General features: G+C 43.2%; 1 protein-coding gene across 1 annotated transcript in view; it reads right to left on the bottom strand.

The window, feature by feature from the left end:
- Positions 1-25347, bottom strand: part of EVC (EvC ciliary complex subunit 1) — a 675738-nt gene that overhangs the window by 249971 nt on the left and 400420 nt on the right. The window contains exon 11 of the mRNA XM_078678487.1: positions 24564-24662. Within this exon, the coding sequence (XP_078534613.1) occupies positions 24564-24662 (99 nt within the window). The remainder of the gene's footprint in view (positions 1-24563; positions 24663-25347) is intronic.

Below are 25347 nucleotides of genomic sequence, written 5' to 3'. Positions count from 1 at the left end.
CTTTCTTTCATTCTATTTTTTCCACTCTGCTTCGTGGATTCCCATTTTTACTTGCATTACCAGCGGACGCTCTTGTGCTTTTTTAAATTTTTAAATATGGATGTCCCTCCTGTGCAAGCTCCCGCCCTGCAGCTGCTGACACTGTTCCGCAATCGCATGCTAGAATATTATGGCACAATGCCGTTGGCGATATTAAGCACGGCATATGGATTATCTTTTCGATTCTCCTACTTCACCTGTGTCCAGCCTGTATTTCACTGCCTGACCTGTGATTTCGATTGGGCCATTGATTTGTGTCTCTGCGGACCGGTTTCTCCTGACGTCGACTTTAATCAGCTGATGACTCCTATCATTACTCACGAGTTGGTTTGTCCTGGCGAAAGGATTATGGCTGTGGCATTGATGCATGGACTAATTGGTCCCTGGAATTTACTGGCGGCAACACAGTCTTTCTTGGAACAGAGCTTTCTTGAAAACCCACCGAGCTGTCCTCTGATGTTGATAGAGGATCCGGTGCTGGGAGAGCACTTATGTTCTTTTCCGCTTTTAAATTGGATGGCTGAACTCTTTTCGGATGAAGACGGTGACTTCCTATTGGAGGCTGTTGCAGCTTATTTTGCATACACAGTTATGTCATAGACCTTTTTCATGTTTGATATGCTGAGTACTAGCATTTCATTGACAATTCATTGACTTATTTGTCAAGTTTTTATTATTTAGCTTGCCTATTGGCTTAAGACTCGATAAAGTACTTGGCTGTTTTATTTTTCTTTAGCATTAAATTTTCCTAGTTTTTAATGTTTTACCTTGCGGACCGTCCACATATAAAGTTGCAATCTGCTCTCATGAGATGGCACTTCTATTATCTTATTCAGTTCGTTTCCGGATCATGGGGAGGTGTCATCTAGGTCCTGGATATCTTTACACCGTGTTAAGTTAGCATGGACTCATTACCGGTTTAAACGCCATTTTTTCCTTTTTTGCAACTTCTGCACACGACACTTAGTTGTTGCTTTAGCTTTCAACCTAATAGTTCATCGTGATTTACATGAGAATAATATGTTATTGCTCTACTATCTGCTTTACTTCTTAAACTATATCTGTACAGCGAGTGCTGAAGTTTCAAGAACAACACGATACAGAATTGTTATGAGGTCTGATCTCCACGACTTCATACTCATAACATAAGTGCAGCTTCTCCCAATTCTGGGCATGAGGCGGGTTTTATATTGCTTTGCCGAACACACATACACAACACTTGATGCGGTTCACATGAAGAGAGAGCTGGTGTATGCTGATGTGATTCCTTCAAATCTAAGACACTAAAGTATCAGCACGCCCTAAACCAACACAAAGAGACCTTCTTAGCAAATAATATATTATGTGTATTAGGGAGGGTGAGATATAAGCAGCCGCGGGCCGTTGAGGGAGTTACGGTGGGGCAGGGAGGCGGGGAGGGGGAGGGGCAGGGTGGAGCCCTCTCCACCCTGCCCCTCCCCCTCCCCGCCTCCTTGCCCCACCGTAACTCCCTCCACGGCCCGCGGCTGCTTATAAGTGTTGCTAACTCTTATTTATTTACAGCATGTTAACATACTGTCACCATTCGCTTTTTATGTACTACTGACTATGCTGGTAATTTTGCTACTGATAATATGTGTACTTGTATAATCTAAGATACTACGCCTGAGAAGACGGCATTAGTAAATAAACATTTCAAATACACATGTGTTCTTCTTAACTCCAAGTTCTGGTTTCTAAGAAATATATAACGACCGACTGTTCATGAGTTCCACGTATCCTGAGGTACTATAAGTTCATATTCTGGATTGTCTAAACATTGAGAGTTTGTTATATCCAATGTGACACTGTACCTAGCTTGCTAAGGGGTTTTGATTACTAAGGTGAGTTTTGGGACACCCTAATTCGCCGAGGTTCCAATCCTCTGTCCACAGTTCTGTGTGAGAACAGAAACCCTGCGACAGGGGCACCCCTCAGCCTTGCTGGAGCTTCATCACACTTGCGATACAACTCCAGCAATGCGCCAACTTTACGGCACAAATACGTCACGCATCTGTGCTGTTTTTGCCCCATGATGCGCCGCATTGTAAATGCAGCACACCATAGGTGACGGAACAGCGGCACAGAATGACTAACACATCCCTGGTGATGCGCCAGTCATCATAAATCTATCCCTATGCTTCTTATCTTGTTAGAGATGAACCGCCATATGTATCATCAAAGTTTTTTCCATTTCCTAAATAGCGAACTTTAAGGAATAAATAGCGATTCTTTACCATTCCTAGTTTGCGATGACCTATTTGCTAATTACAAATTACCCATTCATTTCCATGCAGGAGGCCCATAGGAATGAAGGTGCAATTTGCGATTAGCAATTACCTCATCGCAAATTACGAATTTTTCCGACGGTGCAGGGGTGTCTCAAGAACACCCTGCTGCACCCCTGAAAAAGAAATTTGGGGTCATATGGCGCACATAAATTTTGAAAACATTCCTTTACCTCAAAAACGATTTTCAACTCATAATTTGAAAACACTGCACATGGGGAAATGACTTAAAATGTCCTTAAGACACATAAAAGCATTTTTTGATTGCCTTTGCAGCATGTTTCAGTCACCTTTAACATGCCTATGTAACGGAAACATTCAAAATCTAAATTTGCCATGCACAGGTGGGAGCATATTTACAAGCAATTTGCTCCACAGACAAACTTCTTACATTGAAATGGGAAAAATAACATCAGAGACTCTCAATTACCTTATAAAGAAGCAGACACCATTATGTCCTTCTCATCAATATTAAAACCATTGCTTTTTCTCAAAAACGATTTACAAGTCATAATTTGAAAACACTCCACAGCTCCTATGCACATAAAAGCCCTGTCAGTACTAATACTTCACATTTTCTCCAATTACAATTTCTCAAAGAAACAAAATCTATTTGTGAAACACTTGAGACAAAGCAACATTTGAAAAACACAACTTTCTTCATAATTTTTTCCTTAAAGCACACTATTTTCTATCTAAATTAAAGAAATCTTTTCTCACCTTAGCAAATACTTTGAGTTTCAAAACAGTCTCAGAAACACACCAATTTGCCTTCAGCAGAGCAAAAGGTATGCACTCCAGAGTCTGCAGCTATCAAAAGCACAGAAATGCTGTAATTCCTCACACATATCTCTCATGTCACCCAATCAAAACTCTTCCCTCACTTTTTTTCAAAGCAAAACCCTTCCCCCATCTGCCCCCTCTCTGCTTTTTCTGCATAGCAACCACCTCTTGCAAGACCTCTCACACAACAATGTTGCAATTGAACTCTGAACTCTCAGTGCACCTGCATATCCAGAGCATTCTTTCATTTAATGATTTTTTCTTCGCCACTCAAAATACATCTTTCAACGAACTCATCCATGCACACTAACTTTCTGTTTTCAGCAATCAAAATCCACCAATCACTCTTACTGCTTCATTAACACAGAAACTCCTCAGTTTTTTTCATTTTACACTCTCATTTTTTCAACTGCCATTTCATTGCCACACTTCATCTGACTGCAGCAGAACCTTCTCTCACCATGTTTTCTGTCTGGATTGTTGGACATAGTTACATCTATTGGGCTCAAAGGTACGCTGAAAACAGGAATTTACCTAACCTCAATTTACAAGATGTGGAAATTAAGTGGTTTGGCCACAGAGGATTAAAATGTCACCAATTGATACCATTGGTGAAAACCTTTATGCATTTGCCAAAACCTGACCTGTTAATTGTGCACTGTGGAGGTAATGATTTGGGCACTTTGACTGGGGTAGGTCTGGAAATGCTTTTAAAGGACACCTTTGAGCAATTGATGGCACTTTTTCCTCAGACTGCCTTGGTATATTCAAATATATGCCAAAGACAGAAATGGAGGTGGTCGAACCAATTTTGTCCACAAATTGAGAAATCGAGGAAGCATGTAAACAAATCAGTTTCAGCTTACATGAGAGACCATGGAATGGGCTCCCTGTACAACAATAACTTGCGTTACTACATGCAAGATATCTACAGAGGAGATGGAGTTCACTTCTCAGATGAGGGCAACAGAGTTTTCACTCTGAATTTAAGACTGTGCATTGGTACCTACTTATAAGTACCTAAATGTACCATAAACCCAAAAGCTCTTCTCAGAGCTACCCTACATCTGATCACTCACAATTATTATTTTACTCTAACTTTTTTCACTAATTTTCAAGAAAGTACGCTCCCCAGAACGCTTCCCGGTTCGCGAACCGGGCGCACTCCACGCAAAAAAACTAAAAAAACTGTATATTTTTTTTTTGCCCTGCGAGACCCTTTCAAAGCCTCCACATCAAACCTAGGGGGTCAGGGACGATCTACTATGCCCCCTTATGGTCATTTGCCCCTTCGCTTTGGCCTCCTCTTGTCTCTCGATCCTACCGAGAGACAAGATGGCGGCCGCTACGGACTGTTTGGAATGTTTACAGACGCCGAAAAACCAATCAGCTTCGCAAACCTCCGTAACGCGAAAAGTACGCGAAGCGGAGCGCTGTTACAGATATATATCTTTTTTTGAACGTTAATTTCTCAAAATCCACTGGAGCACATATATTGAGACCTAGCAAAGGCACATCGGGCTACCAGTCCCTACAATTTTGCCAAGTTTCGTGCAAATCCATTCAGCCGTTCGATTATTATTATTTTTTTTTTTTTTGCCCCACGGGGCCCTTTTAAAACCTCCACATCAAACCTAGGGGGTCAGCGACAATCTACTATGCCCCCTTATGGTCATTTGCCCCTTCGCTTTGGCCTCCTCTTGTCTCTCGATCCTACCGAGAGACAAGATGGCGGCCGCTACGGACTGTTTGGAATGTTGACAGACGCCGGAGAACCAATCAGCTTCGCTTCACAAAGCTCTGTTGCGCGAAAAGTACGCGTCCTGGAGCGCTGCCCGGTCCGCTGTTACAGATATATATCTTTTTTTAAACGTTAATTTCTCAAAATCCACTGGAGCACATATATTGAGACCTACAAAAGGCACATCGGGCTACCAGTCCCTACAATTTTGCCAAGTTTCGTGCAAATCCATTCAGCCGTTCGGGCTAAAAGTGAGGCCAACCGCCCTATGGAAATTAACATGGGAAAAACGCGTTTTGGGACCCCCCTTTTTTCTCGGCCCCCCCTTGACGAACCCCCCCCCAAAATTTTCAGGGGCTGCTCAGAAAGAAAATGTGCCATTTTCCTGAAAATTTCAGCCAATTCCGTCCACAAACGCCAAAGTTATTAGACATAGAATTTTCAAAAATCCCATAGAGAAAAAATCCTAACTATATATACCTACTGGCGACCGCCAGTAGGTAATATATATATATATATATATCTATATATCTATATATATATATATATATATATATATATATAGATATATATACACACACATACATACATACACATACACATGCGCACACACACCCATATATATAGTTCAAAAAAGGAAATTAGAAATTACGGGCACTCACAGGTTTACAATCCATTACTTTACTCAAATCGAGCAGATGTGTTTCGGCTGGTGCCTTTATAAATGCCCATTCAAGTGAAATTGGTCTCGTAAACAGTCGCTTTTTAAAGATATATAATCCCACGCTTCTTTTGAAGGGTTTATCCTGGAAACAAAAAGATGACTATACCATTCTAGCACAACAAACTTTTTCATTTTTGACCACCATGCTGCAATTGCAGTGAATGTGAAATTATATGGTTCTAGGATGGCATGGTCTTTGTCTGTCCAGGATAAATCCTTCAATGGAAGCGCTGATTGTACACCTTTAAAAGGCGACTGTTTTATGAAGCTGATTTCACTTGCATTGACATTTTAATTAAAACGGCAAGTGAAGCAGCCGATTTGAAGGGCATACAGGATTGGGTGATATTACAATTTGACATCAAATGAGGGATCCAAGGGTAGCCCATGGAGGTGGAAATATGAGTGGAGGACAGATTACTCTGCTGCATACGCGGAATGATCAGTACTGGGGCATTTTCATTATAGTATCCCTATTTAGGGTTGATTGAATATTTGGATAATACAGTTTAATATTTGGAAATATGCCACTACTGCATTTCTTTGAATGTGAAATTATATGCAACATGATGGATAAAAAAAAAAAGATATGTTGCACTAGGATAGCATAGTCCTCTTTTTGTTTCCAGGATAAATCCTCCAATGGAAGTGCGGATTATACACTATTAAAAAGTGACTTTTTTACGAGGCCGATTTCTCTTGCATGAGCATTGATAATGGCATCAACTGAAACGTGTCTGCTTGATTTGATTAAAGTAATGGATTGTGAACCAATGAGTGCCCATAATTTCCTTTTGGAATTGAACTATATGTTTAATATGAGTTCCACCCTCACTATTGGAGGCACTCGCCCTAAGAGTTCGACAAGTCTCTCTGGTGGAGTCATTGTGGTATGATTTTCCTGGAAATTTCCACAACCGCGTGAGGCATATGGAAGCAGAGGTTCCCGTAAACAAGGGAGTCCCAAATTATTGAATATCAGGGTGCGGCAAGCTTACTTACCTCTGCGGGTAGCTATATGCTTGTGGTAGGAGCGTGGGGCACATTGACTTTTAAATCAAAACGGCAAGTGAAGTGAAGTGGTGGATTTAAAGGCTCAACAGGATAGTGTGATATGCTGATTTGACATCAAAGGAGGGGCCCAAGGACAGCCCATGCAGCGAGGAATTACGAGTGGAGGACAGATTACCCTGCTGCTTATGGGGAATGATCAGTACTGGGACATTTTCTTGATATTATTCCTATTTAGGGTTAACTCCATATTTGGACAATGATTTTTAATATTGGGAAATAGGCCGGCACTGCATTTGTTTTGAACGTGAAACTATATGCCACACGGTGGCTGAACATGATAAAAGTATGTAGTGCTAGGATGGCATAGTTCTCTTTTTGTGTCCAGGAAAAACCGCCCAATGGAGGTGCTGATTATATACCTTTAAAAAGCGACTGTCTTACAAGGCTAATTTCACTAGCATGAGCATTGATAAAGGCATCTTCTGAAACACATCTGCCCAATTTGATTAAAATAATGAATTGTAAACCTGTGAGTGCTTGTAATTGCCCTTTCAAATTGAACTGCTTGTTTAGGGTGAGTTCCCCCTCTCACCATTGGAGGCACCCACCTATACATACATAAAGGATAACTGTGTTCTATGTTCTATGGGTCTATATTGCCATCGTGGGGCTATGGTGTCTATTATAAACCATGAGGCCAAAGGCCAAGTGGTTTTTAAATGTCCTCTGAGCCCCAAGTGTTTAATATAACATGATTTATTAATTGATGTTAATACTCTTTAAAAAGTTTTGAGGGTCATCCATTTGTGCTCATTGTGTGCCTGAGACTTCAGATATGTCTGTCAAAATTTTGAGAAATGTGTGTGCTTTCTGGTAATAAAGTGCTAATTCAAAATGAGTTTTATGCAGCAATATCTATAATAATTGAATTATAAATGTGCAGGACATTGTAAATAAATTAAAGACATGCATTCTAAAAAGAATTTCTTTTGTAGTACCATGCAGCTAAAGAGTAGGTTTAGTCAGTCAGTCACACAGTTTTATTTGATCTTTTTAAAACGGATCATAAAAGCACAAATCTTCTTAAAATTCTGACGCCAATATATAAACATATATACAGGATTAAAATAAGTAGTAAACAAGTTTGCTATGATCCAAATAAGTTCATATGAAATCATTAAAAAAAAAAAACCAGTTAACATTTTTAAATTAATCACTACTGCTAAGATGTCATCCTACCTTTTTCCTCTTCCTAAAACAGGCCCACAAGAATGAGGCAACACAAAAACATACAAATGGATCCAGTAGGGCCTTTAAAAAGTACGTAGCCACCCGACACTGCCTGAAATTTGTACCTGTTTATACAATGTTCCAAGCCTAAAGGTCCTGGCGGAGAAGGGTAGGCGTTCCTTTCCAGACACGGGAGACCCAATGAGCCTTAGCAACAGAGGCCTAGCTCACCGTTGTCTATCCCGCCAGGTACTACTGGTACATGTTACCACTGACCTTTAGGCTTGGAACATTGTATAAACAGGTACTCTTTATACTATTGATGTGAATACTGACACTTAGGTAGATCAGAAACACAATAGACAGTACACAGTAGACAGCAATATTTAAGGTCCTGATGAATCGCGGGTAACTTTGCCCCATGCGAGAAACATGTCGACCACTACCGCCACTTTGTAGTATAGTCTTGAGCACGGAATACTTAACCTTCCATAAACTCCCAGACTAACTTATGTTTTTAGTTAACGCACGGGACCATCAGAATAAAATTCCCTCTGGTATTCTTGCGTTATTTTAACTTCACTGTCCGTCTACTACCACCCCTGGCCCCTCACCCACACTTCACCCATGGGCAGTTGGAAAAAGATCTCCGCCAAAGAGCCCCTCTTTTGAGGTGTAGCCCGTTGGGTATTGCACCGCCCACCCAACGAGGAGCAACGGCCCATGATGAAGCATGACACCTGCAAGGGTGTGTGAGGCCACTATATCCAACAAAATGGATACCCAGTGGATGGTTATCATTTAACCACCCTCTGTTTTCCACGCACTTTGACCTGCACCCTTCCCCTAGGAACAGCCCAGCCCCCTCTTTTGTTGTATTGCTCCTTTGCATACCCTGGTCTCTTGATGCCACTAAATTAGACCATGAGTGATCATTATCAAAAAGCACTCCAAAATATGAAAAGGAGTCAACCACCTCGATTTTCTTTCCTGACTACTGCATATACTACTACTATACTGCATCGTCGGCGTACGCCAAAATCGGAAGGGGGGTATGATCATATTTGGGCACATTCACCGGTAGAGCAGACAGGGAGGACTCTACACCATTCGTGTAGCTGAAAAAAAGGAACTGGGCAAGAACACACCCCTGTCTTACTCCCTTTTCGATTTTAAAGAGGCGAGTGCACTCCCCCTTCCTGTCATACCTTACACAGGCAGTGGCATTGGCATACAGCTGATGAATAAATCCAATTATCGGCGGATCGATACTCATACCCACCATCATGGACCACAGCCTTGAGTGTGACACACAATCGAAGGCTGAAGTTAGGTCCATGAAGGCCATATAGAGCTTCCCGCCTTTTGCCTTAGTATGTTTCCCTGTGGTTAGGGAGAGGTTTAAACACTGATCAACCAACCCCATTCCTCTACGGAACCCATATTGCGCCTTCATACAAATATTATGGCATTCGGCATAATCCTCCAATCGGGCAACAAGAACCCATACCATAAGATTGGCAGTGGCATCAAGAAGAGATATGGGGCGATAATTCTTTGGAGACCCCCTCTCCCCTTTTTTATAAATAGGCACAATTATACTCTGGTTCCAAGAGAAAGGTTGGCACTCCCTGAGGTAAAGGCTCTGGACAAGATAATAGTGGGTTTGGGGAGGTTGCTGGACCAAATATTCCTTTAAAATGTCTCACTCATGCCTCTTCATCTACATGCACGTCTAATGTAGGATCACTGGTGTCTTTAAAATGTGGGGCATTCACAATTTTCCAGAAGTCTCTGCTACTGCCTGAGATAGCTGCTTGCTCGAGGTCTGCCCATGCCTGCGCCCTAAGATCTTTCTCTCTCACCCTCCTCGCTAGTTTATAATCTTTGCGTATCACGCACATCAAAGAGGAGTTTTTAGGATGGGTTTTTAGGGTGTTTACGAGGTCTTTTTTGCTGTGGCGCAGGCTGTATCAAACCACCCAGTATTAGAGGTAGTATTTGGTAACTTGACCCGAGTAAGTGCTACTTTTTCTTTCACCAAAAGGGCAATGATCTGGGTAACCAAGAATAAAGGCTATGTGTTCTCTACCAGGCAGGCTAATATTTCCTCCTTTACTTGGACTAGGATTTCGGGGCACTGAATTCATTTTTGTGCCTGTGACCACTTCAGTTGATAACTGTTTTTCCTAGACAAGTTCACACCTTCTACAACCTTGTTGTGCTCTTTAGGTATGGATAGAATGCTTAAGCGAATAGATAACATGGTGTGGTCTCTATGGGAGGGAAATTGGGTATGGGAGTAGGTTTCACAAGAAATCTAAAAAGAAATAAAATAAAAAGCATTGTAGGAAGGTAACTTTTTGCTGACAGGGTTGTGCATTTAAAGTTTTATTTTCACATATTGCGGAGGATTCTTTTTCAGATGCTTGCATTAAGGATGGGCCCACAAGGGTGAGCTTGTCAGGTGTGCTGAATAATGCTTTGACAGCAGTGCTGTTATAGTAAAAGTGTTTTTATCAGCGATGAAAGAAAAACCAAATGCATGCCCTCGGTTTCTTGTAGGCTCCTACTCTCTTCCTGCCTGTGGTCAGCGTGTTGCTCCTGTCCCCTCCTGTGTGACCTCTGCTTTCCCTGTGCTGACCGTGTCCTTCACCCCTGCCTTCCATTGCCCATGAGTTGCCCCTGCGGCCTGCCCTCTGTGGCTAGCTTGCTAACCCTGACCCCTCTCACCTGTCCTCCATTCTCTGTGTGCTGCCCCAGTCCTCCCTCCTCGCCCTATATTGCCACGGGGGCTGCTCCTGCCTCCCCACCTGCCCTCCATAGTCAGCTTGTTGCCCCTCCCGCCTGCCTTCATTCTCCATTTGCTGCCTCTGTCCTTCTCCCCTGCCTTCCACGGGCTGCCCATGCACTTCTGCCTGCCCTTCATGGTGAGCTTGTTGTCCCTGCCCCCGTGCCTGGCCTCTGAGAGAGCACAAACCAAGAAAAAATGTAGAAGTGCATCATATTTACAAGCACGTTGCGTTAGTTAGTAAATCACATATAAGAGTGCTACATATATAGAGTGAAAATATATATAAATGTTTAATTAGGTTAAGAATGCATATATCCGTGTGAAAAGCTAGTATAGAATCTTGTAGAAATGTTAGGAGATGTTTAAGTTTCACGTTATGCAGCAGTGGGTAAGAAAATGTATTTTGACAAACCATGGAAATGTGTAGGCCACATGGCTATTCACAAGAGACAAATAAGTGCTGCTACATTATCCTGAAGATGTGGATTTCGATATCGTTAATCTAAAATATTATTAATCATAGAATTGAAATATGTTTTATATAGATGTGTTGCATTGTATTAAAGAGTGTTGGTTAGAATACTGTTTAAGTGAAGAAATTAAATGTTTTCAGAGGAGCAGAAGCCTTTCTATGTAATCCTGATAGGCCTGAAAAGACAAAGCCATTCCTTTTGCTCTAAATGTGCTCGTTAGGGGAAAGTCGTGCTAGGCACTAACTGTAAATCCTTTTACATGCTTTATGGCCCGAGATATGGTGAGGGTTGGAATTTGAGGCCCACAGTATATGTGTCCGTTGCAGGTGCGAGGAGCCCTAATCAGTACTATGATGAACGGTCCTTTTGTTCAAGAGAGCCAGGCACAGGCCTGTAGGAGTCTTCAGGAATTTTAAGGGGTACTGTCTCGCTGAAGAAGAAGCCTGGGAAGCAAGGTCAACTTTAACGAAGGGTCCAGAGGAGGACCTGCCTGGAATTTGCCGCCAGAATCGATACCACGTGAGGGGCGTCTCAAGGGGCGTTCCTATTGGAAATGTGATTTTGTATTAGGGAAAGCACCCCGGGGAGGAGACAGATCAGAGGGTTTGAGAAGCCTAAGAGAGTGGATGGGTAGGCAGATAGAGAGACTGCAAGAAACCAACTTGACTCAGAGACTAAGGGAAGTGTGTGATCTTCTTTGGAAGTCACCACTGCTGACACCTTTTTAGGTTAAGATTTTGTTAAGTAGGGATGTCACTTAGTCTAGTGTAGGGACAGACTAACCTGATTTTTTCCTTTCTGTAAATGACTCTCAAGTTGCAGATCATAGCTATTCTTGCAACGTTGCTGATTTTTGAATTGGCTTTGATAATATTCTTCGGTAGACTAAAAGCTTTTAGAGAAAATCAGTTTATATTAGTATCTGTGTATCTTTTGAATCTTATGCTGAGAACTTTGTATCTCCAGTTGTTTTTGGCTTTACAATAAACTTTTAAAACTTTCCATGGTAAGTGGTTCTTTAGAGTGGTTTAAGTTCTTAATTGACTAACCTAGTAGTAGATTGTCTTTTACTCAATGACAGGTACCAACGATTCAGTCGACTTGATTTGGGATCTGGTAAGGTAACTATATACCAGAAATCCCGCGTTAACAGTTGGTAGCAGTGTAGGATGGTTATCTTCTTGAGGAAGGTAATCTAGACTAGGTTAGTTTACCCCAAGGCCCCTAGAGCTAGACATCGAGAGATGAGCAGCGGAAGAATCGCGTGCCGAAGAGGGTGCTGACGGTGCGAGAAAAGCAGCAGTATCGGAGGAGAGTGAGTATATAACAAGGGTCATGCGTGAACAGATTGCGGTGTTTTGTGTTGTATTTGTATTGTAATGTCTTGCGGAGTTGAATGCCTGTAGTGTGATTGAGAGAAGGTTGTGAGCGCGCGCAACCTGGTATTGGTACTGATAAACCTGGTAAACGGGTGAGCTGGTGGAAATTCTTAAGTTCGAGGTAGAGCTTAAGTGGTCCGGGTGTATCGAACACCCAGAGTAGTTGTCGACCAGAGTAAGGAAGTCATGAGGTACCATTGACCTCCGCAGAACCGAGATAGGGGGAGTGTAAGAGTGAGTGTGTGAGTAACGGACGCAGGTCGAAAGTTACTGTGTGCAAGTAACCTATCAGAGAAGGCGATTGTCTGGACGTAAACGGAAAGACATTTCGTCAGTTAAGGTGACAACTACAGTCAGACTGTGGACGTACAGTCAAGGAAAGTGATTGTTTTGATCGGAAGTAATCATTTTTCATAGTATGGATGAGACGCATGCATGACCGAGGAGACAAGCTGAGAAAGGAGGGGAACTGCTGCGAAGGGGGGCGAGTGACGTCGGTTAGAGCCGCGCTCTGATTGGGCGGTTGGTGTGACGTCGGCTAGAGCCGCGCTCTGATTGGGCGGATAGTGTGACGTCGGCGAGAAACCGCGCTCTGATAGGCCAGTTAGCGAGAACAGTGCTGAGATTGGTGGATTGTCATCAGGAAGTAAACAAACCGGAGAAAACAGAAACTAGTAGATTGAAAATGAAGTGTTTTAAATGTTTGAAGGATATTTTTAAAAGAAAAAGGAGAGAGTCTTTTTACGGGCAAGAGGCACCGCCAGAGGGTACACCGGCTCATTATATGGCAGCGAATGTTGGGCTGCACACTATATTATGGATTGGGGATTGGAACAAGCTTACGGAAGGGAATGAGGAAATGTCGTTCCCAAAGTATGGGACGTTTAAGTTAGAGGTGTTACATCGGCTAAAAGCAACCATGTCCGCATTGAAACCCCCGCCTAGACCGACCCAGTTTGAGGCCCTTAACGCATGGATTAGGGCGGCGCACGATAGGAATCTGAATAGGCATCAAGAAAGGCTGACGCGATCGGTAAGAGCAGTGCGAGATTCCAAATGGGATGAGGACGCCAAGAGGTGGAGGGTACAGGCTATTGAGGTGGATAAGTTGTACCCAGTGAGAGAGGTGGCAGGAGGAAAGAACCTCATGGAAGAGGATGAGGAGAGCGACTCGGAGGACAACTTGATAAATAGATTGCTGATAGATAGACCGCCTCCGAGAGTTGGGGAGATTCAAAGTAGAGGACTCGCAAGGGAAGATGGGGCTGCCATAGAGGGGTATGTACCACTTCCTATATCGGAATGGACACCTATCAAAGGTGGGGAGACACCTCAACATAGTACAGCACAGAGTGTAGTCGGAAGGTTTGTGGTACAGAAAACGCCAACCGCAGAGAGGGCTGAACCTTGTGGATTGCCAGATGCTCTCCAAGTACCCGTTACCATAGGACCCATAGTATCGATTTACAACCCAGAGAATGGGAGAGAGGAAGAACAGATACGGTTAGACAGAGAAAGGGTTGAGATGGAAAGGAGGAATAACACGACAAATGCCTGGAAGCAATTGCCAGGACCGGTAACGTGGAACACCCCATTCGAACCGACAGTGAGTCCCGCAACAGAGCAGGGGGGTCAAAGAGGACCGATGGACCTAAGGGGACCACGTCCGAAATCCTTTAAAGAGTTAAGAGTTGACTTGAGAGAATGGGATGGGTCCGCAGAAACGCAGAGCAATAGGTCAAGAGCAGAAGCTGAGTGGGGAAATCGAGGCAATGGGACAGTATCTCACTGAGGGGCTAGCGAAAGCAGTCAGGGACGTGAGGGTCAAAGCCAGGAGAACAGAGGAGTAATACGTCCTAATGATGGGAGGGACCAGCAGGAGCGAGATGGTAGAAGCATGGAGTGTGAAGAGATGTCTCGGCTCTTTGAAAAGGGTGGAGACCAAATGGTACTAGCATACAGAGATAGGTTTAGGTGCACTCATCACGCGCCAGGGGAGAATGTGCAACACTGGAATAGGGGGAACAATGAAAGATCTTGCCATACATCGGGTGATCAGAGGTCACAGACCAATTGTGAAGAAAGGGGGAGTAATGGAATGTCTTACCATGAACCCAGAGAATCCAGGCATGAAGGGGAAGGTGGGACTATGAGGCACAATGGAGTGTTTCATCATCCACCCAGAGAGGACGGAACAGCATGGGACCTGGAGGGGTGGGAGCATGGGAGGACTCCACGTAACTCACCTGAGCCCAGACGTAGGACTCGGAGCTGGGATGGGAAAGATGTGAATGGATCCCCTAGAGCTAGCGTGCTGAAAGCTACAATAAAGGCGAAAAGACTTGATGTCACCAGTTTGAAATCTGATTTGGATGAGATTATAGATGGTACGTTGCCATTAGAAAGGATTGAGTTATACGAGCAAGATGAGCTGCTGTTCATAGCAAAGGATGTTACTCGGAAGGCAAGAGCAACTCATGAGAAACTGTCTGAATTGGCAGACAGGTATACAGTAGATTTGTCCAGAACAAAGACCCTACAGAGTAACCATAGGTTACAATACTGAGATCAGGATTTAGATGAAAAAAGGACAACCGGATTGAAAACACACATAAGGGAACTGATAGCAGGAATAAGAGCGTGGAGGGATCTGGACAAATGGGAAGAGAGGTGGTCCAAAAGGGGCACTGTCAGACGGAGCATGAGTGTGATGTCTCCGGAAGGAAGGGTAATGCAGATGGAGGCATTCCCTTTGAGAGAAATATCAAATGGGAATTATGTACATGTGCCCTGGAGTAGGGGAGATTTAGCTGCATTTACCAACTCATTTCCGAAGTTAAGGGACAATCCAGTTGAGTGGTACAAGCAGGTAGAAAGGTTTGTAAAGATATCCAAGGTATTGTGGATTGATTTGAACACTTTGTTTGACATTGTGGTCCCAGGAGATCTGTGGACAGCATGCAAGACTAGTGTCGAATGGCCAGCTGCAGAGCCAGAAAGGGATGCTGCTACAAATGGACCGTCTGAAATTGTCATGCAAAAGTATGAAAGGGTAATAACTTGGCTGAAAGATAAGGTACCACCCCAGGACATAGATTGGGTAAAAATAGACCGAACAAGACAGGAACCCAAAGAGACAGTTCATGAGTTTTATGAGAGGTTGCTGAAAACGTTCAAACAATACAGTGGACTCGATGTAATGGATCCCAAAGATATAGGACAGTTTGTGTCAAAGTTTGTTTTGGGGTTGAGACCTGATATTTGTTTGATGATTCAGCAACATTTAATTTGTTGGCAAAACAGACCGTTAGATGAGATTCTGCGGTACGCAAGGTACTGCAGTGATGAAATAGATTCCAAAACAAAGAAGCTTAAGGAAAAACTCATGGTGGTACAGATGCAGTCAGCGGGAAAAGGTGGACAGCAAAAGCAGGGAATGGGGACAATGGGACGGAAGCCGAATGGTCAGATCAAGGATAGTGAGGAAAGCCAGAGACCTAGAATAGACTTTGCCACGTTAAAGAAAACGACAAAGTGCCACCAGTGTCACCAGGTGGGGCATTGGAGACGCGAGTGTCTCTTTAACCCTGAAAATGGAGAACTAGAATTAGAAGAGGAAGTTCAAGAGGTTCCAGTCCAAGGGGCGACAGTCCTAAGGAGCAAGGTGGTCAAAGGGGGGACTTCGGCTCCACGAGCTCAGTTTCCACAGCCACCGAAGATTGCGACAGGGGGAAAGGTCTTTAGACAAATGCCTCTTTTCATTGAAGAAGAAAAATGTTACTACATTGACCCTTTGACGGGACAACGTGTAAGCAAAGAAGAGGACTGTACCCTCGGGGCAGTTCTAGAAGTGGATCAGAGAGGGCCATTTGTTGAGGCAGAGGTAGCAGGGTGTCCTACAACGTTCTTGGTGGATACTGGAGCTACTCGATCAACTCTGAAATCAGCAGTGGTTCCTGATCTACCAATGTCGGGGGAAACAATTCAGGTGGTTGGAGTCGCAAACAAGAGAATGACTAGCCCTTTGACGGAACCAGTGTCGGTGAAAATAGGGAACTATACAAATGAACATCAGTTTGTAGTATATGATTCTAGTCCTGTGTGTCTGTTAGGAAGGGACTTGTTGTGCAAATTGAATTGCACCATATATTGCACACCTCAGGGAGTGGAGGTACAGACCATAGACGACGATGCGACCTTTAAGGTCGTTAATTCGAAAACATGCATAGAACTGTATCCTACTCTGACTGTGGAGGAACTTCCTTGGGACTTAAGAAATGCTGTCTCATCTGAGGTATGGGACTTTACTGGGGAAGAGATAGGACTGATCAAAGGGGTGGAACCAGTGAAGATCATGGTAAAACCCAACGCTGAATATCCAAGAACGCCTCAGTATAAACTGTCCCAGGAAACGATTGCAGGAATAAAACCTGTGATTGACTCAATGATTCAACAGGGAATACTGAAAGAAATCGTGGGTAGTCCATGTAACTCTCCGATTACGGGTTTGCAGAAACCTAGTGGGAAGTTCAGAATAGTTCAGGATCTTCGAAAGATTAACAACATAGTTGTTTCATGTTGTCCAGTGGTACCGAATCCATCAGTGATACTGTTTCAGATACCATTCCAAGCTGAGTGGTTTACAGTGATAGACCTTTGTCAAGCTTTCTTTTCAATTCCCTTAGACGAAGACAGCCAGTACCTTTTCGCATTTAAAATGGAAGACCGCGTCTTAACATGGTGTCGAATCCCACAAGGGTTCACAGATAGTCCTTCAATCTTCAACCAGCTGTTGAAGAAGAACCTTGAAAGTCTGGTACTGCCACAGAACTCGGTTCTGGTCCAGTACATAGACGACCTACTTGTTGCGTCAGGAACAGGGGAAGCTTGTAAGGAAGACACCATTGCCTTGCTAAATCATTTAGCTGAGAATGGACACAAGGTATCTCCGAACAAATTACAGTACTGTCTGACAGAAGTACAGTACTTGGGTCACCGAATAGAGAAGGGGAAGCGCAAGGTGTCTCCAGATAGGATAGAGGCCATCATGAAAATGAATGCGCCAACGACACAGAGAGAAGTTAGGATGTTCTTAGGAATGGTTGGTTACTGCCGACAGTGGATAGCTAACTTTTCACTGAAAGCAAAACCTTTACAGAAACGGACGCACAAGGAGGTGAGTGATCCGGTACCATGGGACAACGATTGTTTAATGGCGTTCCTGCAGCTGAGAGAGGACTTGTGTCGTGCCCCGGCTTTGGGAATGCCAGATTATGAGAAGCCATTCTCATTATACTGCTGTGAAAGAGAAGGATGTGCTTTATCAGTGTTGGTGCAGGTACATGGGAATGCCCGTAGACCAGTTGCATACTTTTCGGCTACATTAGATCCGGTAGCCGCAGCGTTGCCCGGATGTCTCAAATCCGTTGCTGCAACAGGTGTCAGCATTGAGAGGTGTGAGAACATAGTAATGGGACATCAATTAGTGGTGTATGTACCGCATTCTGTAGAATTGTTAATGACAAGGACCAAGATGCAGCACTTGACCAATAGTAGGCTCACGCGCTATGAGCAACTTATTCTTGCTGCAGAGAACGTGACCCTTAAGAGGTGCTCGGTCTTGAATCCTGCTACATTGATGCCACTTCCTAATGATATAGAAGGCGAAGAATGTGAAGATCACGATTGCCTAGATGTGACTGAACTATGCACGAAGCCCAGACCAGATATTGTGGATGAGCCATTGATCGACCCTGATGAAATTTACTTTGTTGATGGCTCATGTTTAAGAGACGATACTGGTCGGTTGAGAGCAGCTTATGCTGTTTGCACCATTACTGGAGTTGTGGAAGCCGCTTGCCTGGAAGGAGTACACTCCGCTCAGGTAGCAGAAATCATTGCATTGACACGTGCCTGTATAGCAGGTAGCAAAAAGAGAGTCACCATCTATACCGATAGCCAATATGGTTTCGGTGTAGTTCATGATTTTGGGCAATTGTGGTCTCAGAGGGGTTACATGACCTCCTCTGGTTCGCCAATCAGAAATGGGGAATTTGTACGACTGCTGTTAGAAGCATTGCAAGGTCCAGCTGAAATCACAGTGGTCAAGTGTATAGCTCACACTAAAAATACAGATTTTGTGTCACAAGGAAACCGATACGCAGACGAAGTTGCCCGCTATTGTGCGGAGCAAGGGTACACTTTCACGGAGGTGGAAGTAGGTGGGGCTCAGGAAAAGACAGAATTAAACATGATGTTAGAGACCGTAGATACATGGGAAGATTTGAAACAAATGCAAGAAAATGCACCTGAGTCAGAGAAAAGGTCCTGGGAAACAGCAGGTTGTGTGAGGAGTGAGATGGACTTTTGGGTGTCAGCAGATGGAAGAGCAGTGTTACCTGAGGAATTAGTGAGTCCAATGGCACGACAAATACATGGTCCAACACATTTAGGAAGGGATGCCATGCTGAGAGTATTTAGGCAAACTTGGTATTGCCCAAAGTTCAGGATTGCAGCAGAAGCAGTCTGTAGGAGATGTGTCACATGTCAGCAACTGAACGTAGGGAAAAGGACACCAGTTACCATGAGTCATATTGGGAGGTCTGGGGGGCCTTTCAACAGAATGCAATTAGATTTCATTGAAATGCCAAGAGTCAACCGCCTCAGGTATGTGTTGGTGGTTGTATGCATATTTTCCAGATGGGTCGAGGCATACCCTACACGTAGGTGCGATACACTCACCGTAGCAAAACTGTTACTTAGAGAATTGATCCCGCGCTACGGGGTGCCAGGTTCTCTGGAATCTGATCGAGGAACACATTTTAACAGTGAAATTGTGAAGATGCTCTGCTCTGCATTGAACATTGATCAGAAGTTACACTGTAGTTATCGACCAGAGGCTTCAGATATCGTGGAGCAGATAAATGGGACACTAAAGTGCCGGATTGCCAAAGTATGTTCTTCAACTTCCTTAAGTTGGCCTGACGCTCTACCTTTAGTGCTAATGAGCATGCGCAGTACACCCGACAGGAGGACAGGTCTCTCTCCACACGAGGTGCTGATGGGGAGGGCAATGAGGCTTCCTTCTGTCCCAACTGCGACACTGTTGAACATTACAGATGACCTGATCCTGGATTACTGCAAAGGACTGTCTGACGCCATTCATTCTGTGTCCTTCCAGGTGCAGGCTGCTGAGGTCCCATCTTCAAGAGATTTGTGCCATGACCTGTGCCCAGGAGATTGGGTGCTGGTGAAGAAGCACGTCCAGAAAAACTGCCTAGACGTGCGTTGGAGAGGACCTTTCCAGGTTATCCTAACCACGAACACTGCTGTCAAGTGTGGAGGACTGCCGAATTGTATACACGCTTCCCACACCCAAAGAGTTCCAGCACCCCTGGAAGAAACAGCTCCTCTCGCAGATGAGGAACCAGCTGAAGACGGTGAACCATTAGAGGGGATCAGTCAAGCTGTGGGGGTGTCTGAAGAAGTTGGGAGCGTTACAGATCCAGAAGAAGAAGGACAAGGCGGCAGTGAAACTGAAGCTGCAACAGAAGGAGAGAGCTGTTGTGAATGTGACTTGGAAACAGATCAGGAACAGAGTGATCAAGAACCGAGCAGGAGGGAAAGCAATAGGAGAACAAGAAGTGGGGCAGCTACTTGGCCTGAAAGAAGAAGGAGGCCGAGCCTGAAGCTAGCTCGAGAAGAAACTCTTGCTCCTATATCCGAAGACTCGGATCTGGAAGAAGGTGCACAGGACCAAGAGCAGGAGGGTCCAAGGAGATCAAGGAGAGTGCGAGTGCCTAGCAGAAGATACTCTACACCTGAGTGGACCTACCTCGCTGCAGATGTCCGAGGGACGCAGGACTGGGAGGGTGAGGGAAGTGACCCTGACCAGAACTGACCCAATCATGACAGTGGAAATAAGGTTCCTGCTACCAGTAGTGGAGGTCGAAAGACTGCTGACACTTAACATCGTCTACCCTCCTTTTCTGAGCGGAATAAGAAAATTAATTCTAGAGACAGTTGAATTTCCGGTTTGCTGTTCAAGGTATCCAATACTTGAGGGAATCCTCCTTCGTATGGAAATACTCGAGCGAGTGGTGGAAGTTCTTGGAACACGCATAGTTTCAGATTGCTAAAGACTTTAAAAAGAACTTTGTAAATACAGATCGAAAGATAACCTAGCGCCAAGTGGAAGAAGAAAGAAATTATGGACTTCCATTTTAGTGGATGGAGAAGGGCTAGGGTTGTCTAATGCTACAGAACTTAATGACTGTTCTTGCGGGAGTAAATTGTCAGCTTCCAAGTGTGATTCAAAGAAAAAGAGACATTGTGCAAAGAAAAGAGACATTGGAGTCCAGTAAGAGACTTTGGCTGAGAACGAAAACCAGAGCTACACTGTTTTGAGATCATGGAAACTGGCAACTCGAACCGCAGGGCAAAATGCATAGTAGGCACACTTTTAGTGGTAGTGATTTTTCTTATAGTTTTAGTAGTTACTATATCATATGTAGTGGGACATGAAAACGAAGCAAAGGCCAGAACAGAAGTAAAAAGAATATCGACACAAAAGCCTACTACTGTTGTTGGTGTAAAAGGGGAAAACACTGGGAAAGAGAAAGCTTTGCTAGAGGCTGAGATTAAGAGATTACATGTTGATGAATCTCAAGGGAATTTCAAATCAAATGCTTATGCCAAACTGCTTTATGAGTATATTGACGTCATGGAGGCGAAGAATTGCTACGTTTGTATGCAATTACCAGCTTCTGTGGATGAGGGTATCAGATACCATCATCTTCCATTGACGTATGGAATTACATGTAGTTTGTTGTTGAGCATTTTTTATGAACGTGATGGGTTCGAGTATTATTTTTCGAACTTTGACTCGACATTGCCAGAGGTGCCAAATTTTAAACATCTGAATAAGTGGGATTATTACAAGAGTGAGGACAGGCTACAGAAAATTTTCCTTCCATGGAAAACATTAGATACTTCACATGCCCGAAGAAATAATTTGACCTGTAAAGTGTCCGAAATTGAGAAGAAGTTTATAGGGCAGGTGGATAGTCAATACAGAAGGCAAAAGATCCTAAAAGCTTCAGGACAATGGGAAACAGATTGGACCAAGGAAGAAAGGGAACACCAAAGAAAGGGTAGCAGTGGTCCAATAGCTTTAGACAAAGAGAAAAGGGGGAAATTGTGTATACACAGGAGTCAAACATACTATGAGAACATGTTTGTGGGAGAGGTCAGTTGTGAACATGCTTTCCAATTTGAGTATTACTCCAAGGATTTCCTGAAAGAGATGCAGGTAATCCCAAATGTATATTTTGTATGTGGAAGAAATGCATATGTGAAGCTACCAGATAATTGGTACGGATCATGTTATCTAGCAATTGTCTTTCCCAAAATATACCATGCTGAGGATTTAGAAACAACAAAGAGAGGAACACAAACGAGAGGGAGAAGAGATCTAGGTGCTGAAGAGGTAGTTGGGGATGTATTTGGTACTGCATTCCCTTTCTTGGGATTGATACTGAATGACATCAAACTTAGAAGATTGGCTACAGTCGTAGATAGGTTATCTGCCAGTACTGCTAGATCCTTAATGCTGGTGGAGGGAGAGATGCAATCGATAAGGGCAATGGTTCTTCAGAACCGACTTGCTCTAGATGTTCTGTTAGCCAAAGAGGGCAGAGTCTGTAAGGCTTTGAAGGTCCAGGAATGTTGCACTTACATTCCAGACAATTCAAAACCTCTAGAGAAGTACATACGAAACATTACTGCCATTCACAATGAAATTGAGGATCTGACAAAGATAAACGTGTGGGAGAAAGTAGGTAAAGGGATGGGTAATGTTGGAGGTTGGTTTGCCAACCTAGGAAAGGGTATCATTTGGTACATATTGAAACCCATCATCATAATTGTGATTTGTGTAATCACTTTGTGGGGATTGGTGCGGCTGTACCAATGGTATAGAGCAAACAGGTTGCAGAGATCCATGAGAGAACAGGAGAGAAGACTGACTGCGATGCAGGATACTCAATACAAGAGTCTGAGGGCTCTAGAAACAATGAAACGAGGGGGTATTGCAACAACTTCAGTCTGAAAGATCCTACATTTTAGAGATGGTGTTTTGATGGTGATGACTCCTGAAAGTCATCAAAGGGGGGACTGAGAGAGCACAAACCAAGAAAAAATGTAGAAGTGCATCATATTTACAAGCACGTTGCGTTAGTTAGTAAATCACATATAAGAGTGCTACATATATAGAGTGAAAATATATATAAATGTTTAATTAGGTTAAGAATGCATATATCCGTGTGAAAAGCTAGTATAGAATCTTGTAGAAATGTTAGGAGATGTTTAAGTTTCACGTTATGCAGCAGTGGGTAAGAAAATGTATTTTGACAAACCATGGAAATGTGTAGGCCACATGGCTATTCACAAGAGACAAATAAGTGCTGCTACATTATCCTGAAGATGTGGATTTCGATATCGTTAATCTAAAATATTATTAATCATAGAATTGAAATATGTTTTATATAGATGTGTTGCATTGTATTAATGAGTGTTGGTTAGAATACTGTTTAAGTGAAGAAATTAAATGTTTTCAGAGGAGCAGAAGCCGTTCTATGTAATCCTGATAGGCCTGAAAAGACAAAGCCATTCCTTTTGATCTAAATGTGCTCGTTAGGGGAAAGTCGTGCTAGGCACTAACTGTAAATCCTTTTACATGCTTTATGGCCCAAGATATGGTGAGGGTTGGAATTTGAGGCCCACAGTATATGTGTCCGTTGCAGGTGCGAGGAGCCCTAATCAGTACTATGATGAACGGTCCTTTTGTTCAAGAGAGCCAGGCACAGGCCTGTAGGAGTCTTCAGGAATTTTAAGGGGTACTGTCTCGCTGAAGAAGAAGCCTGGGAAGCAAGGTCAACTTTAACGAAGGGTCCAGAGGAGGACCTGCCTGGAATTTGCCGCCAGAATCGATACCACGTGAGGGGCGTCTCAAGGGGCGTTCCTATTGGAAATGTGATTTTGTATTAGGGAAAGCACCCCGGGGAGGAGACAGATCAGAGGGTTTGAGAAGCCTAAGAGAGTGGATGGGTAGGCAGATAGAGAGACAGCAAGAAACCAACTTGACTCAGAGACTAAGGGAAGTGTGTGATCTTCTTTGGAAGTCACCACTGCTGACACCTTTTTAGGTTAAGATTTTGTTAAGTAGGGATGTCACTTAGTCTAGTGTAGGGACAGACTAACCTGAATTTTTCCTTTCTGTAAATGACTCTCAAGTTGCAGATCATAGCTATTCTTGCAACGTTGCTGATTTTTGAATTGGCTTTGATAATATTCTTCGGTAGACTAAAAGCTTTTAGAGAAAATCAGTTTATATTAGTATCTGTGTATCTTTTGAATCTTATGCTGAGAACTTTGTATCTCCAGTTGTTTTTGGCTTTACAATAAACTTTTAAAACTTTCCATGGTAAGTGGTTCTTTAGAGTGGTTTAAGTTCTTAATTGACTAACCTAGTAGTAGATTGTCTTTTACTCAATGACAGGTACCAACGATTCAGTCGACTTGATTTGGGATCTGGTAAGGTAACTATAGACCAGAAATCCCGCGTTAACACCTCTATTGTCCATATGCGGTGCCTGCCACTCTGGCTTGCCTTCTGTGGTCCGTGGGCTGCCCCTGCCCTTCCTGCCTGCTCTCCGTGGTCTGTGGGCTGCTCCTGACGCCCCTTGTCTGCCCTCTGTTGTCCGTGTGCTGCCTATGCCTCTCTGACCTGCCCTCAATTGTTGTGTGCTCCTTTACAACTGCAGTCTATTTGTCCTAAATGAATATATTTACTGAAATAAATAAAAAAAGTATATATAATTATACACCTCTTTAGCCATTACATTTTTAATAGAAGATTTTAAATCACCGAAACGTATTCTGGAAAGTATTTGTCTACCTACTAACATGGCATTACATTCGTGAAGAAATATATAATTGTAATTCTATGTTGAAGAGGAGCATGCTGTGCTTTCTGTCTAAACCGGCATAGTTTTATGTTAATCAATAAATATTTGTTTTACCTTGCAAAGGTCAGCAACAGCTTCAGTGGTTTTGCAATCTTCCTCTTCTTCCAGGTCACACCAAATTTCCCTTTGCTTTTCCATAAGCTTGTGGTAATCCTTGAATAGATATAAATGTATAGTTATTTCTGTGTTCAACGTGTTTTAATGAATGGTTACAAGGCATGTAGTCCACATAGAAGTCCAAAATGTACTCAACAGAATCAGTACTTTATTCATATATGACATATGTATATGTAATGTAGACCACCAAGGTGGTCTTTTCGGTGCTAACCAGCCGCGGTCCATGCAGGTAACAGCGGTGGGGCCGCGTGGGGGGCATTTCGAGGGACGGTGCATAGGGAAAATTAAATAATTAATTTTCCAAATTTTCAAAACTATGTTCACCATTGAAATTTATTTTTACTATCAAGTAGAAAAATATTTTGATTGACCCATTTATCATTTTACTAAGCCAAAAAAGTAACTTTTGTTCATAACTAGTCCTGAACATGGAACATTATCTTTCACTGCACAGTGACAAATAACATTTTACAACTGTTCACAGCGGGGCATATTGTTCCTTAACATATAAAAGGCTCCACTTTTATATTTTATGCAACCAGCCCTATAGGTTACATGGCACATGTAGAGGAGGAATAGCTTAAATGTGGGGTTTTCTAAAGGTACTTTAGACTGCAGGCCAGCCAGCACAACAGTGCTCTCTGAAGCCAGAAAAAATAGCAATGTACATGTGTGGTGTAAATAGTCCTGCAGGCTTCATAATGCCTTTAATTCCATACCA

Source organism: Lissotriton helveticus, chromosome 2_2 (genome assembly GCF_964261635.1).
Source record: "Lissotriton helveticus chromosome 2_2, aLisHel1.1, whole genome shotgun sequence".
Lineage (NCBI taxonomy): Eukaryota > Metazoa > Chordata > Amphibia > Caudata > Salamandridae > Lissotriton > Lissotriton helveticus.
This window is presented reverse-complemented; position numbering and strand designations above follow the sequence as displayed.